At 40.1% G+C, this 14,844-nt stretch overlaps 1 protein-coding gene across 2 annotated transcripts; it reads right to left on the reverse strand.

Moving 5' to 3' along the window:
- Positions 1 to 7,619: 7,619 nt before the first annotated feature.
- On the reverse strand, positions 7,620 to 13,856 carry LOC144720616 (uncharacterized). Of its 2 annotated transcripts, XM_078597485.1 has the most exons (7): positions 13,749 to 13,856; positions 13,251 to 13,332; positions 11,786 to 11,830; positions 10,881 to 10,934; positions 10,474 to 10,485; positions 8,998 to 9,096; positions 7,620 to 8,862 (listed from the first exon to the last, which is right to left on the reverse strand). In XM_078597485.1, the coding sequence occupies exons 2-7, from the start codon at positions 13,303 to 13,305 to the stop codon at positions 8,639 to 8,641; spliced, it is 489 nt and encodes a 162-aa protein (XP_078453611.1). In that variant the 5' UTR covers positions 13,306 to 13,332; positions 13,749 to 13,856; the 3' UTR covers positions 7,620 to 8,638. The 2 variants fall into 2 exon arrangements, with proteins under 2 accessions (XP_078453611.1, XP_078453612.1); XM_078597486.1 differs by lacking the exon at positions 10,474 to 10,485.
- Positions 13,857 to 14,844: the final 988 nt, after the last annotated feature.

A 14,844-nucleotide genomic window follows, 5' to 3' on the forward strand; every position in this document is an offset into this window, starting at 1 on the left:
ACCCTGTCCGTCGTAGATCGAGTGACGCGCGTCTCTTCAACGTACTTCTGGGCAGAGCCAGGCGTGTTTGTTCATGCCCCTGGCTTTGATGGCAGTGTACATATTTTGGCAGGGTTGATTACAGTAATACGAACCGCACAGGCTCAAAATCCCTTAAAACGCTCAGAGTTTAAAAATGGTTCGAAATGTTTCATTTAATTGAGGCTTGCGGAACTTCTATTACGATATAAACGAATTTAAGTATGTATGCACACACTGTACCGTGCCCGAAAAATCGTTGAACAAATTAATGATAAATGCGGGACCACTCAAAGGAATGCAATGGAAAAATTACTTGAGTCCACAAATGAACGCTAATTGTTTTTTAGTAAAATTATTTGAATCATTGTAAAGCAACGGCTCTCCGTTATCGTCAAATGTGCACGTGGATTTTATTTTTTCCAGAAATACTTTGTTAATCTTTGGATTGTGAACAGCAGCTTTAGAAATATGTGTAAGAGCATCGCAAGGCAGTTGCTTGAGTCGCTTTGAATGAGTTTTTTTTTATATTTCCTCAGACAAACAAATGCTCACATAGGCCAAATGATGAAATAATACTGTTTTAACAGAAAAGTGTCCAAACAAACATCTAACATCACCTATACCATTTATTTAAGCTTATTTTACTTGCTATATAATAAGTAACCATTATTTATGAAATTGTTTAATATTTCCTGAAATTATCGTTTCAAACAGTGCTTTGGAATGAAAGCATTTGAGTCAAAAAAATTACTTGTAACCCTTATCTCCATATTAATATGGAATGGATGACGGGGACTGCCGGACTTATATTAGTCAGCAGTCATTTATTTAAGCTCGCAAATTGTGGACAAGTTTCACGATTTTGTAACTCATTCTGAAAGTGAATATTTAAGTTTTCTTGGATCGCACCAGATCAATTTGTTACTGTTTGAGCAAATGTCAATTGCTAAAAATCTCATTCTCATCTGTTCATATGTTCAGCTTTCTGACGATCCCCTCGCCGTCTTATTTCTCTGCAACGTGAGTCCGTGTAATGAATGTGATGCATGTTTCAACTCCATTGAGCAACCAGTGGATATTGAGGGATTGTCTTTGAACGTGCAGTGTTTCAGTCGAACAAGCAAGTGAATACGAGAAAAGTGGCATGACCTTGAAAATAACAAACGTAAATTTTGTGTGATATAACGTGCTGTATGTTTAATAATCTATACAGTAATGCATTTAAAGCGTGCCAGATTTGGTTGATACGTTTTTACGGATGGAAAAATTAGCCATCTACAACTAACTAAAGGTGGAAGCGCTTACAAAAAAGACATGTTGCTTCTCGTGTAAAAAAGTGGGCTCTACCACATGAGAGAAAATTATTTACAAAGCTTCATTCAAGTATTGAATACTTAATAACTTAGTGCATTGTCATGCAACTTGTGGTATAATTTTTTGACTCGACCTAACTTCCTTTATACCAATAATGGAACTATGTGTACGCCTCGTCTTTCAACAAGTACAGCACAAGAAACATGGCGGTCACAACATACTTCACACTCTTTAAAAGTATACTCATCAACTACGTATTTCATTCAATGGGGCGATGACATTTGGAGCACTCGAGAACCATTGCAGTGTAAGAAACCAGTGGTCATGTTTGATGCACTCGCACTTGAACTCAAAAGCTCAATTATGCTGGCATCTCAGTACCCCGGCTACCTTTTAAGTGCCCTGCAAAAGTTCATGGGGAAAGCTGGGAATCCCATTGGTGATGAGGTGGTTAGCAGATTGCACTATGAACCCAGCGACCATAATTAAATTCCTCGACATGGCTAAGAAGATCAGTGGAAAGTGGTGGCTTTTGGGTTATGAAAAACGACTTCTATTATGCATCTCCACATGAAATGTTTCATATCTCTCGCCTCTACTTACGTAGACTTATGTTAACCAACATGTGGGGATATTTACCTTTGTATTTGTAAGACACTCCTCTGTCAAACGTTCTCCCTCGGGGCTAACATGAAAGGGCATTTAAGTGCACCTATACAATGAATGTGCACCTCTACAGGACAATGAATGCATTAGACTCTACATAGTAAAATTGTTTCAGTAGTGTCACAGTGGTAAATAATTAAACGTGTTTTTGACGGAATAATACACGTTAACCTTAATCATGAAAATTTTCACGAACTTAAGAAAGACATTTATCCTATTTTGTTGTCCTGACAAGGCAGTCGCTTATTATGCTGCATACCTCTGTACCTTTTTGCAAACGTCTACTGGAAGTGATTATGTTTGTATCGATGGCCCATGAAGGGTTATGACCGCTAAATCACCTATCAGCTCCATTTCTTCAAGAGTTGTTCCAGCCACTTGGATATTGTATTTATGTACTTACCAAGCCGTTTCGTGAGGGTTGTTTGCCCTTCGTGGTCAATGCATAAACAACCCAAACATCATTCTGGTCAGTGCATGGTGCTTGAGATGTTGCTCTAAGGACTGAGAGAGCATTGATTGAGGTCCGGTCGCCAGGTTGATGGCATTATAGTCGATGCCGCAACCTTCCGGGAAGTCCAGAGATTCGTGGAAAATGTACATCTCCTCACGCACCAGCATCTAAAAAAAAAGTCTCTCACCACCGCTTGAAATCACGCAAGCCCTTTGTATACTCACGCGCATACCATCAACAACATGCAAATTGAACCCTGATGATGCTCGGAAAGCCCAATGGAGTTCACAAGAAGTCATACACATCTCACAAAAGACAGGATGCAGATCCCGGGCTTCGATCTGCCACGAAGCTTAGGGGCAGCCTTAAACCGCATACAGATTCTTTATGCACACATTAAGAACTCTCCAGTGCACGACTGTGGTCACCCAGAACAGACCATGGAGCAGATAACAGCTCAATACCCGACTCATAAATACGGAGGCATCACAGCGATACACCACTCTACTTCTGCTGACGCAATGATCTGGCTCAAGCACGTCAGTGTAACATTTGGATTAAAAAAAAAAATTTGGATTGCTCTACAAGAACATCAGCCATAGGAAGAAGAAGAAATGCGTGATGCTAACCGGGGTGGGGGCTATGATCATTTCTGATATCACATGCCCCTGATGTTAGCCATGGCAAGGAACATAACTCAGGTCACTGGGTTCACAGCACAGTGAACTAACCACCATGTTACTAATATACCCTTGTCAATTTGCAGCATTACACATGTTAAACATGATTTGGTATGATTCGTCCAGAGGTCCAGTTACTTGTTATTATTTAAATTCAGTACTTTGGTGAGGTTAAACTGGATTTTATGACTTCCTTATGAAAGACAATAATTGCACTTAACAAGTGCTGGTAAACTACAGCAGCAAATTACACAAATGTACCGACAAGCGAGGTCATTAATATTTTACAGACATCATCCATTATTCATTGCATCTGTAGTGGTTCGCGTATGCTACCCTTTCTTTTACATGGAGTTAAATTGTATTGAACATCAGAGGCCCCTCACAATATCCACTGCACCTGTCTCGCACACTGTTGTCCATTTTATTCAAATGGAAAGTTTGTTTTATTTGGATGCATTTGTAGCCAGTCCAGGCCACATGGGCAAAAACACGACATTTCAAATACTATTCTCACTGTTCTTATTTACAAGTCGATTTGCAAGTACTGATTATTTTAGTACATTGTTATAATGCATTTGATAATCGTTAATGAGGCAGTATTCACTCTTGCTGTGGCGTAATGGTTAGCCCACTTTACTGGTAATCCAGATGTTGAAGGTTCGATCTCTTGCAGTGGCAGTTTGTTTGACTCTCACGACTGTGTCTGGATGAAGGCGAGTAGCCCCCTTTGGAAAACTGTGCGGCCCAGTACAAGTGAGCCAAACCGATGGTAACACCTCCAGTTCGTATTCTCTTTTGCGTGGCCGGGGTGTTGAACAATGTGATGTTGATGTCGACGTTTATCAGCCAGCTTAGGGGCCGTCCATAAATGACGTCACGCACCTGGGGGAGTGGTCAGACATTTGTGACGATGTGTGACGAGGGGGGGTGTGAGAAATGTGACGTCACATCAAAATGCGCAACTTTAATTAAATATAGAATTGTTATAACAACACTAATTTTTATTAATTTTTATTATTAACTACTTGATTATTTCAATTTACTAAGGTCACCTTATATTTTTTCCATGAAGGAGCCTTTTGCTTCTCCATGGGAGAATGGAGAAGCATACATTTTGAAACATTTTTAATGATTGTTATTAAACATTTTGATTCTAGTGATTCTACCAGGGCTTTTCATTTTGTGAATATGTGATTGTTATAATGTACTCTCTATTTTGCTTCGTTCTACTACAAAGTTTCAAGTATTTTTTAATAGTAAAATTACTTTTAATATTTTATAATTATAAGATAATTTCAATATAATATTCTGAACATCTGCAGTTTTAGTTAGACGTTGAATATTTTCAAGTGAATGTATGCTAAATTTAAGCTTTCCAACGCCTCATTTTTGATAAATGTTTCTCCTACAACATCAGAGTACAGCGCCACATTAAATACGCACTACAATGACAATAGTTTTAAACGATTTGAAGCATGTTTTATTTTCAAAATAGAAATATGGTTTGGGGGGGGGGCAGAGCTTTCTGACGTCATATTTGAGAGGGGATCTGCCTTTTTGTGACGCCATGTGACGAGGGGGGGGGGTCAAAAATCGCCACAATTCGCGTGACGTCATTTATGGACGCCCCCTTAGGGCTAACAGGGGTTGGTTTGAATGACTGAGATGCTGCCAGCCACTGCTGAACGATGTACTCCCTGCTTTGGCTTAGATGGTTACAGTCGCAATGCAGGGGCTGCTTTCGCCCTTCGGTGGCTATGACGTGGTCCATAGCAAAGCACATCTTGTTACTATCAAATTAAATATTGATGTTATTTAAAACTCACTGTCATCGCAGCCAAGGCCAGTAACACTGCCGCACCTCGCCATTGCTACCACACCTGGATTCAAGTGGAGTCCAGCACCGCCTGGCTTCAGGTCATCCCCTCGGTCCATAAGCGGGTTTGCCACTCCAATGACTCGGTAATTTGCTGTTCTGTATGTGGCCACAGAGTAGCGCTATGTCCAGCCTTCATGGCTCTACCACGCGTTCCCTTCTCAACGGGTCATTGGGCACAGAATACAGTGCCGGATTATCCGAGTATGCTACGGGCGCCGCACTTTTAAGGGCCCCGCGCTAAATGCGTTCAAGCTTTCAATTCAGTGATTCTGCACTTGCTTTATTACTATAGTACTATACTGCCTTCAACTTTTATGAACGTCAGGTTAGCGATTTGTCGTATTATCTGGCTGTATCGCAAATGAAAAAATACAATTGCTTTACTATTCAACTAAAAATTATTTTTTTAGATTTGTGTGTTTATTTTTTATGTAGGGCCCCTGTATAACATATGCTACAGGCCCGCACTAGCTTAATCCGGCACCTACAGAATAGTGCAATATTGTGAAAGCGATGGCTCTCTCCCTCTCTATACCAGTGTTATTCGCTAATTTTCTAAGAGTGGCCCACTTTCCCCGGTGAGACATCATCAGCGTTGAGCGCCTCCACGTCACCTGCAAAGGGTGTGTTCTCACGTGTTGTGTATTGTCGGATGGCCGCACGCAAAGGCCCGTAACTAAAGGCCACCAGGGGCCGCCAGTGGCCCAGCGGGGCCTTGCAATGAAGAAACTTGCCTTACGCCAATCAGTGGTGGCTCGTGACATTTCCACTAGGTGGGGCTGTTGTAAGTGACCTCTGAAAATATGGTGTTCTAATCAACAAAACATCGTTTGTTCTGCCCCACGGCAGATATTGGGGTGTGCTTACACAATTACTTCCTGATATGATGGTGTTGAGTTTGGTCACATGACCAGAAAGTTATGAGTTAAGGATCTCGAAGTCACGAGAGCAAGGCAGGGGTGTCAGCCATTACAAAGATTACAAAATGGAGGCACAATTAGTGTCTCAGTGAAGACGGGTGCATCTGTTCATTGTGGGACTTTAAGAAGCATTGTCTGTTTGTTATTTTATGTTCTTATAATACTGGGAATGCTGTTATAATGTTAGGATTGCCGTTATAATGCTGTAAATGCCTTTCAAATGCTGTAAAATGGTTATGATAAATATGAGGCCTAGTTAACAATGAAGCCTGCCACTTGGATAAGTCAAACCAGACTTGTGCACATGTAACTTTAATGCGTTCTTGAGAGCAAGGATGAAGAAGTATCTCACCCACTGTTCAGTGTTATGTGCAGCACTGTACATTTGGGCTGCAGTATGGCGATTACACAAAGTGACCTTATTTAACACAGTAGCTTATTCTCTTGTTGTATAGCTATTTAGTACTAATGTACCTGCCTGGTCCATCCAGGACCTATTATTGAGATTAATGTTATCTAAAACAATGTTATGATGCTACAGTGTTCATTCATGGTACAGTAAAACCTTGGATTGCGAGCATAATTCATTCCGGAAAGGTATTTGTAATCCAAAGCACTCGTATATCAAATTACTCATATATCAGTTGTGAACACGTGACGCTCGGCAGACAAAGCGTATACATACTACTCGTATTGCAAGACCTCGCTCGCTTATCAAATTCATATTTATTTACAAATTTTGCTCGTCTTGCAAAACACTCGCAGACCAAGTTACTCGCAATCCAAGGTTTTACTGTATTGATATTGCAAGTATTAACATATGCTGTATTTTGTGTTGTTTTTCCATCAGTTTTACCTCGTTTTATTCATTAAATACGTTGGAGTCGGATGTTCACCCTGGCTCTGAAAGTTTATTGAATGCGAGGTTAACTACTCGGACAGTTATGCAACGCAGCACACAGGAGGCCAAGACATCGTCATTTTATTGGCCTTCCCGTGAATGTGATATAACTGTCTTATTTACCAAAGGTAGGCATTCATAAACGATACAAAATAAAACATCAAAGCACTCGAATGCTGTTCCAATGACCAAATTGAATATTTAGGAGTGACTCCAGTGTCCATTGCTAATTCTTCGTTTGCTGCGCCTGCAGCCATCGTCATGGCTGCTGTTTCCTCCTTGAGCGTGCAGGCCGTGTGATCTGATATATTTGCATGGTGCAACCTCGCGTTGTGACAACATCTCATTGCAGCCACAAGCACCTTTTTCACCAACCTGAATTGGTCTCAAACGTTGTAGCTCAAATGTGAAACTCGTCGCAACGAACAAAAGGAAATCTCTCACTCAGACGCGTTCACAGCCGACCCGAGACCTCCCCGAGGGCACAAATCAGACTGTGGTGTTGCAGCGGTTTCTCATGTGAAATTAACATTTGATCTTCATTCGGCAATTCACGTTGAAATATTCTTTTTTTTTTACATAATAAAACTATTTATAGAAACATTTTTTAATTAGAAATATAATTTCTCATCTCCAGCTGCTTGGTGGGGCGGTGCCCCAACACCTCTAGTGAACGAACCGCGCCTGGTTCCAATGTTATGGAAGCGTTTCGATATGTAGGTGCTTTGAAAAAAGGTTGAAGGCGACTTACAAGCTACATGAACACTGTTTACGCACAATATTGAAAGTCAACATTTATTATATATTTTCCAGCAATATCACATGTCATAAAAAATAAGTCCATAACCACCATTATTTTCCCGAACGATTAAATTACGTAGTTTCTATTTTTAATGTAGTTTTCCCAGTCTGTGATAACATAATTAAACACACCTTGTTACACACTTTGATATAAAAAAAAAATAACCCATAACGCTGTCTCATCGTTCATGAATGGGCTTATCGCTGGCTCAAGGAAGCTGCACAATGCAAGTGGCAGCAACCACGGGCGTGGAAGAGCAGAGCGGGTGAACTGGAGAGGGCTTTATCCTTCCACTCGGGAAGTGGAAGCTAATATAGTTTACTCCAGCATGAACTGCATTTGTTCAAGCCAATTACAAATTGATGAATGTATAGATCGTTTACATGTGTTTTCATGATTCAATGGTTGAACGTTCTTTTATAAACTCCACTGTTCACCAAAGACCTCCCCATGACATTGCAGTCGTGGACGGTTGTTTCATGCTTCACCACGTGTGGGCAGTGTGGAATGGTGAAGGCGGGCCCAGGACCGATTCACTTGCCACTGGTGTTTGCCATGGCCGGGAATCAGACCCAGGTCTCTAGGTTCATCATGCAGTGTGCCAACTATTGCATCACCATTTTACATTCTTACTATGAGCTTTTAAATTAACTTCCTATTAAGTAAAAACAAAAGCATTCCTGAGTAGAGAGACGCTTTGGTAGAGGTAGAAAGGAACGTGTGGCACTATTGTTCAGTGCTTATCATGGTCATAAGTTTATGGGGTTTTCCTTACAATTAAAAGCAAATTTTAAATTATTATTATGCACACCGAGTACAATACTCATTGTGATTGCAATAACGTAACATTAACATACACATTCATTCATGGTTGTTAATTACAAACATAAAATGAGTACTCCTTGTGAAAAAGTTAAGAGCAACTGTCTTTGAATATATTAGTCTCACACTTAACTGCAACTGTAGGGTTATTGTGCGTACCTAGCCCTGCGAGAAAATTAGCTGGAAAATACAAGGAGGGATATAATGGGAGGGATAAGCAGAGCCAGGAAACGAGGTGGACCACCATGTGGGGCGCTGTTGCAATCATAGCTATTTAGGATGCACCCACGAGTATCCTCAAATGCATCTACCACATCGTTGAGTACCATTTTTCGAATGCGTTCTTTAAAGACACAATCCAGGTCCGAAGCACAGTTCTTGTAGATGAATGTGTAAATACCTGTTTAAAAACACAGACACGTGAAAGAAAAAAATACATTAAGGAAATCAGAACAAGTGATATCCCTTTCAATGAACAGAGAAGACGAAAAAAATGATTTGTATGAAGGCAGCACAACAGTGAGGTTCACCTTACCAACAGTTACGTTTGCAGTGACACAGGATTCTTGTTGAGGGAGACAACGTACTGTACTCAAATCACTCTCCATTCCCACTTGACAGGTAAACTCTTTTGCTGAAGGATATTTTAAAAAGAGAAATTAAGTGACCTCCATCTCACAAGGTGCATTAGATCAATTTTCATCAATTTAAAAACTAAAATAACTAATTGCCAAAAAAAATATGCAAATCCTAATTAATAACGAAACAATATTTCAAACGTGCACAATTCGACTTCATATACTTAAGACGCATCGTACCATACTACTACTTGCTGTTTGACCCATGTACATGCCCACAATTAGCCGTCTATCTTTCCAGTCTACTCTGATTTTACTGATTACATTGAAAAAGATATTCTGATTGAAGTAAACAAACATAAACTTCTTGGATAAACTCCAAGCAGCTTATATAGATCATTCTCATCAATCCAATTGCTTCTATTGTTCCCTATACAAATTGGCCCTTTGCAATGTATGCCTCTGCCTTGATTTTGATCCATGATTGAATTGTGTTTAGCATAACCATTGACGTCTGGTATCACACTAATTGCTTTAAACTTTGAGACGTTAGTTGCATTTGGTTTCTTTGGAATTCAATTCGTGCCTTTAATTACTGTGACGTCTTTAACTTTTGAGAACAACAAGAACCTTGGCTTCTTAGTCCCACCTTTTCCTCTTCTTCTATGTCAAGTCTGACTGGCTTCCTTCTTGACAACATAGAGCCTCAAAGTACACCTTACCCTTCTGCGATTTTCCTGTTTTCTCTCTATGCTACCACTGGCATGGTTCATCACTCTACAGTGATTCTGACCTTCAGTGTCTGTTCCATTCTTCTTGTTGTTCAAATTCCATTCCTCACCAAGTTTATCTTGCTTTGTCAGTTTTATCAAGCTCTGGAATTTTAACTCCTCCTAACCGGAACTGTTTACTTAATATTCCATGATTCTTGTTTTCTTGTATTCCCTTCTTGGGGGTCTTCCTTACTCAGTTTGTGTGTCTCTTGAATAATTTCACTTTGTTTTTGTGTTTACTGAATCTCAACGATGACTACGGCAAATCATTACAGATTTCCCAGGACAGTTACCTCAAAAAGAGGACAATCTTTGGAAAACTAAAACAAAAACCCGTGTTATATTTTATTTCACCAGGTAAGGCCAACTGAGCTATATAGCTCTTTCTCAGAAGCGACCTTGCCACGAATAATAGCTCAACAAAGTGGCGTGTCACGTGGCTATGTATAGCAACCACATACTCTAGAAAAGGTGGCAGCCCTATCACTATCTTTCCCTACTTTGCTGTGGTCTTTTTACTGTATAGTATGTATATATGTTGAACTTCTTTTGCACCGTACATAGCCAACCGTGCCAACCAAAGGTGTGGGAAAAACTGACTTAGGGGAGGCACATGGCCACTGCATCGTAATCTAGGTGAGGTGCACTCAAAGTTCTTACTTTTCGTGAGGTCTGCGAGGGAAAAAAACAAAGTATTAGATATATCTGTTACTGTATAATTAGTAATTTATCTATAATGCTCTATATTTATTTGTCATGATGTTAATGTAACAGATCGCAATATTGAACTGTATTTTTATTTAAAAACATTCCAAAATTACAACTTTATTATGATATTGCATATTGTAATGATTTTCTAATTAAAAGTAATTTATTTTCTCGTGTTAATACTTGTTTCCTAAAGGTCATGTCAAATAATTAACTCACAAAAACACATTTGTCACTAACAGTGTGTCATTACATTCAAGCAGCGATATAGATTGATATAAATTTGATATATATATGCCAACATATTTGTGTGCACCTTAAATTAGGAATACGATTGGTAAAATTAATATTTCACTTACCCTTGAAAAAGTTATAAATTCCCACACATGCCTTGACGATTGTCATAACAGTACCTGAAAAACAAAATGTAGATAGATCACTTTACGAACTGTAACATAAGCAAGGTATACCGCTGCTGGTGTGATCAGGGAGTATGTGCTGCTTCTGAACATCGATGGGGCCGACGTGACAGCCCACTGTGTGAATGCGGGAAGCCAGAAGTCCATGGCACAACGTGGTCTTCGGTTGTGAAGTGCGTCAGGAAGAGGCGAGATGTCAACTACCTTGCCTGGTATACAGGAGGTCCTAACCCTGACGCCTGCATATTTGGCGTTTGCATGTTCTCCCCCTGTAAATCTAATATAAAATTTGCTTATGCATAAATAGGGAGACGCATGCTACTTCCATTTCTTTGCTTGACTTCAACATTAGATCAGCTTACTGTATGCAAGTGACCAGAAATTACATTCAAGTCTGAATTAAGTTAATGACAATGGAACTAAAACAACAAAAATTTTCAATGCACACACTTTTATTTGCAATCAAAAGTAGAAAAATATTTTTTTTTTACCACAAAATGAATACAATTTGATATGCTGAATAAAAGTGGGTGGCTTGCATAAAGCAAATAAAGCACATCGAAAGAACCACCAACTTTTATTCAGCACATCAAATGATTAATTCTGGGGTCAAAAGAATGCATTTTCTACTTTTGAGTGCAAATGAAAGTGTGTGCATCGCAAACGTTTTACCAAATGTGTATGGTCATTGCTGTACTTTACAAAATATACCGTTAAATTCTTGTGGATCGTATATCGTTATAGTCGTATCACGGCAAAACCCTACGCTTTACGTTGAGTCAAACCACTCCTACTCCCTTTGCAATGGGGCAAGCATAACAAAACACAAGCTGTGCGAGTATTACTCGGATCAATTCTTTCTTTTGGCGGAGGCGTGTCTGAATCTTGTGCTGTAAAATATAAAAACACAGACACACACATTATACTGGTAGGAACCTCCTGGTTACACCAGCCCACAGGGGATTATTGTGTCCGTCCGTCCATTGTGGAGGGAGGAGCTGGGTGGGGAGGGAGGGGCTGGGTGGGGAGGGGAGGGAGAGGGGCTGGGTGGGGCTGGGTGGGGAGGGTGGGGAGAGGCTGGGTGGGGAGGGTGGGGAGGGGCTCGGTGGGGAGGGTGGGGCTGGGTGGGAAGGTGGGAGGGGTGGGGCTGGGTGGGGAGGGGCTGGTCACCCCGTGGTGCCCTTATAAAACTCAACGTTTAACCTACTCACACCGGCTTGTGCCCGCCCTCACAGTCGGGCATATTTGCGGAAAATCCCACGCCGCTGTTGACCCTGGCCATTGACCGAGCAACCCAACGTTCCTACCAGCTCCCTCCACAGGAATGTGTTACTGATATATTATTACACGCAGGGTGGAGCTAGAGATAAACCAGTTCTGCGCCCCCAACCCCTGTGCTGACCAGCATGGTGAATTATGGTCAAACAACCCCTCTGACTAATATTGGTTGGGAGAAGACTTATTTGAACAGTGAATTAACAATCGGTTGATTTTTTTGTAAGCAGCCTAATCTATAATGGACGAAAACAGGTTGAAGTGCTTTTGGAAACCATACCATTGTGCTCAAGAAGCACGTTTTTAATCATTGTACATTAGCTGCTATGACAAATGAATGTGTAACATAGACATTGACAAACAAAATAGAACAAGGGCTGAAAAGTACAAAGAAGCATGGGAGATGCATGCTTGCAGTTACACTTAGAGAAAGTAAAAGTAACAACAACACACAGATGAGAGAACATTCACTTTTTAGGAAGTAAATGGGCTAGGACAGGAGACATTACTCGAAGGAATGGGACTAAAGATGGAATTGCAGCCTAATGAGAGACAACACCCAAGAGGATTTCCAATGCAGACAGCGATGGATGGATGCAATAAACTCGTGTACAGGATCTACATGGACTGTTATATCATGAGGCCATAAGAGATGGCAACAGCTGGGAAATGCTTTCATCCAGCAGTGGATAGATTATGGCTAATGATCACGCAAATTGACGTTTACAAAGGAAATCGTGACTCAAGAATACATGGAGGAAAACAATACTCTTTCAATAATACAACTATTTATACCGCGCACATGTTAATGAAAAGGCAAAACAATTTCCAGTTGCGACTCAGGAGCTCGACTTGAAATGTTCCTGTAATAGCCAAGTTATTTATTTTGGTCGAGTGCTATATATATTCTACACCTCCGAATAGCAAGGTTGGCTACGTACGGTGCGGAAGAAGTTCCACTAACAAGGTCAACATACATAAGCAACAAGTACAAAACCCATTTTGTCACAATTCATGTCCAGCTGAGAAACTTACCTTGTGCGTGAACGATGAACAGCATCAGGCACAGCATGCTCATTGCAATATTCATGACTCGATGTTGTTGAAGCTATCTCACCTTGTAAAAAGTAAAGCACAAAAATGTGAAAACATTCGAACATTTACCAGTGGTAGAACTCCTACATCTGTTAACCATGATGCTGAGAAATTAGCACGGCTGTAAAATATCAAAATATGGAACCAACACGTAAATAAAGCCAACTTCTGGCATAGTGTCTCCCACCTAAGATTTTTCACTAAAGTTGGCACACTATAAAACATTCAAAAGCAGGCGATTAAGAGTAATGTTGCAGACTCTCTTAAATAAATGTAGCATATAAACACTATCCTTAATAACTTTAGCTAGTTTTTTCAAAACAGCTTCAACATATGGATATTATCTATTTTGATTTTTACAGACCCTATTGGTATTGTCGACTAAACAATTTGAATTTGAACAATTTAGTTGCGAGGCATCTGTTACACTGCTGATACCAGATGAAGGAGCTCCGTCGAGTAGATGTTTTGAGGGGAGTCTTGTCGAGCCTGATCCAAACGGTCAAATTCACTCGCAGTTATAAAGGTACATCCATGTCCTGTGGGCGGGCTCAGAGACAGTTTTTTGTCAGTGGCTGACATTTCCCCAAGCCTTGCCCAATGAGTTTTACAGCCTTACGTTTGAGTGTCTCTACCGTGACATGTTATGACTGTTTTTCAAGTGCTTTCTTTATAAAAGCTTCAAACGTGAATATTTCGTGGGTCAGTAGTTTGATCATATGCCACAGTTAACATGACAACGCAAATCTTTGATACACTTAGTTATTATTCATTGATATTCTCAAATATTGGTAAGATTGTAACCTCTGAGAAACAAATATACCAAGCGCATTATGGAAGAACATATCGCACAATATTAGATGAGGGGAAAAATACACGTAAATGCTTTATCATTTTGATTAAATTTACGAGATGATGTGGCTGCATCGGCTGCTGAATCTTCGTGGTGTCAAACACAACTTTTCACAAACTTTTTTGTCAACCTCCTGATGGTGGAATTTAGTCTCTTGTTTTTTTCCACGTTTTCTTTTGTTATTTTCCCACAACAAAAAAGATTTCCATTCACAGCACTTCTCTTTTTAAAATTACTTTGGTATGCTTTATTCCACTTTGTACTGGTCTTGTCTGTAACCACCAGCACATTCCTCTGAAAATTGTTAACATGTTCACCATATGATTGTGTATTTCAGAAACAAATGTTATCAGATCATCCATTCTCTGGTTCCTCTTTGGAGATTGCGAATTCACAAAATATGAAACTGTGTAACAACACGATTTTCGACTTTCACAACTGGGAGCTTAATGTTGCTGCTTTCGAATACAACTTTTCACTAACTCTGTCAACCTCTCCATGGTTTAATTTAGTCTCTTGTTTTTTTACACGTTTTCATTTGTTCTTTTCTCATGACACTGTCCTGATCCCCTCACTATTCATGGCTCTTGTCCGGCCTCCTTCTTATATCCTCACTACTGTTGCTTTCCGGCACTTGTCTTGGACCTCTCGATGATTTTCTGTTCAGGAGATACATAAGGA

The sequence above is a fragment of the Lampetra planeri genome, chromosome 9, assembly GCF_965212315.1.
Source record: "Lampetra planeri chromosome 9, kcLamPlan1.2.h2, whole genome shotgun sequence".
NCBI lineage: Eukaryota > Metazoa > Chordata > Hyperoartia > Petromyzontiformes > Petromyzontidae > Lampetra > Lampetra planeri.

What these genes read in the sequence shown, in the direction of transcription:
- LOC144720616 (XM_078597485.1), bottom strand. Translation starts at nt 13,305, where the DNA reads ATGAATATTGCAATGAGCATGCTGTGCCTGATGCTGTTCATCGTTCAC. An exon ending in GTTCATCGTTCACGCACAAG is followed by an intron (nt 11,831 to 13,250) that starts GTAAGTTTCTCA and finishes TATATTTTACAG; the next exon opens with CACAAGATTCAGACACGCCT. An exon ending in CACTGCAAACGTAACTGTTG is followed by an intron (nt 8,863 to 8,997) that starts GTAAGGTGAACC and finishes GTTTTTAAACAG; the next exon opens with GTATTTACACATTCATCTAC.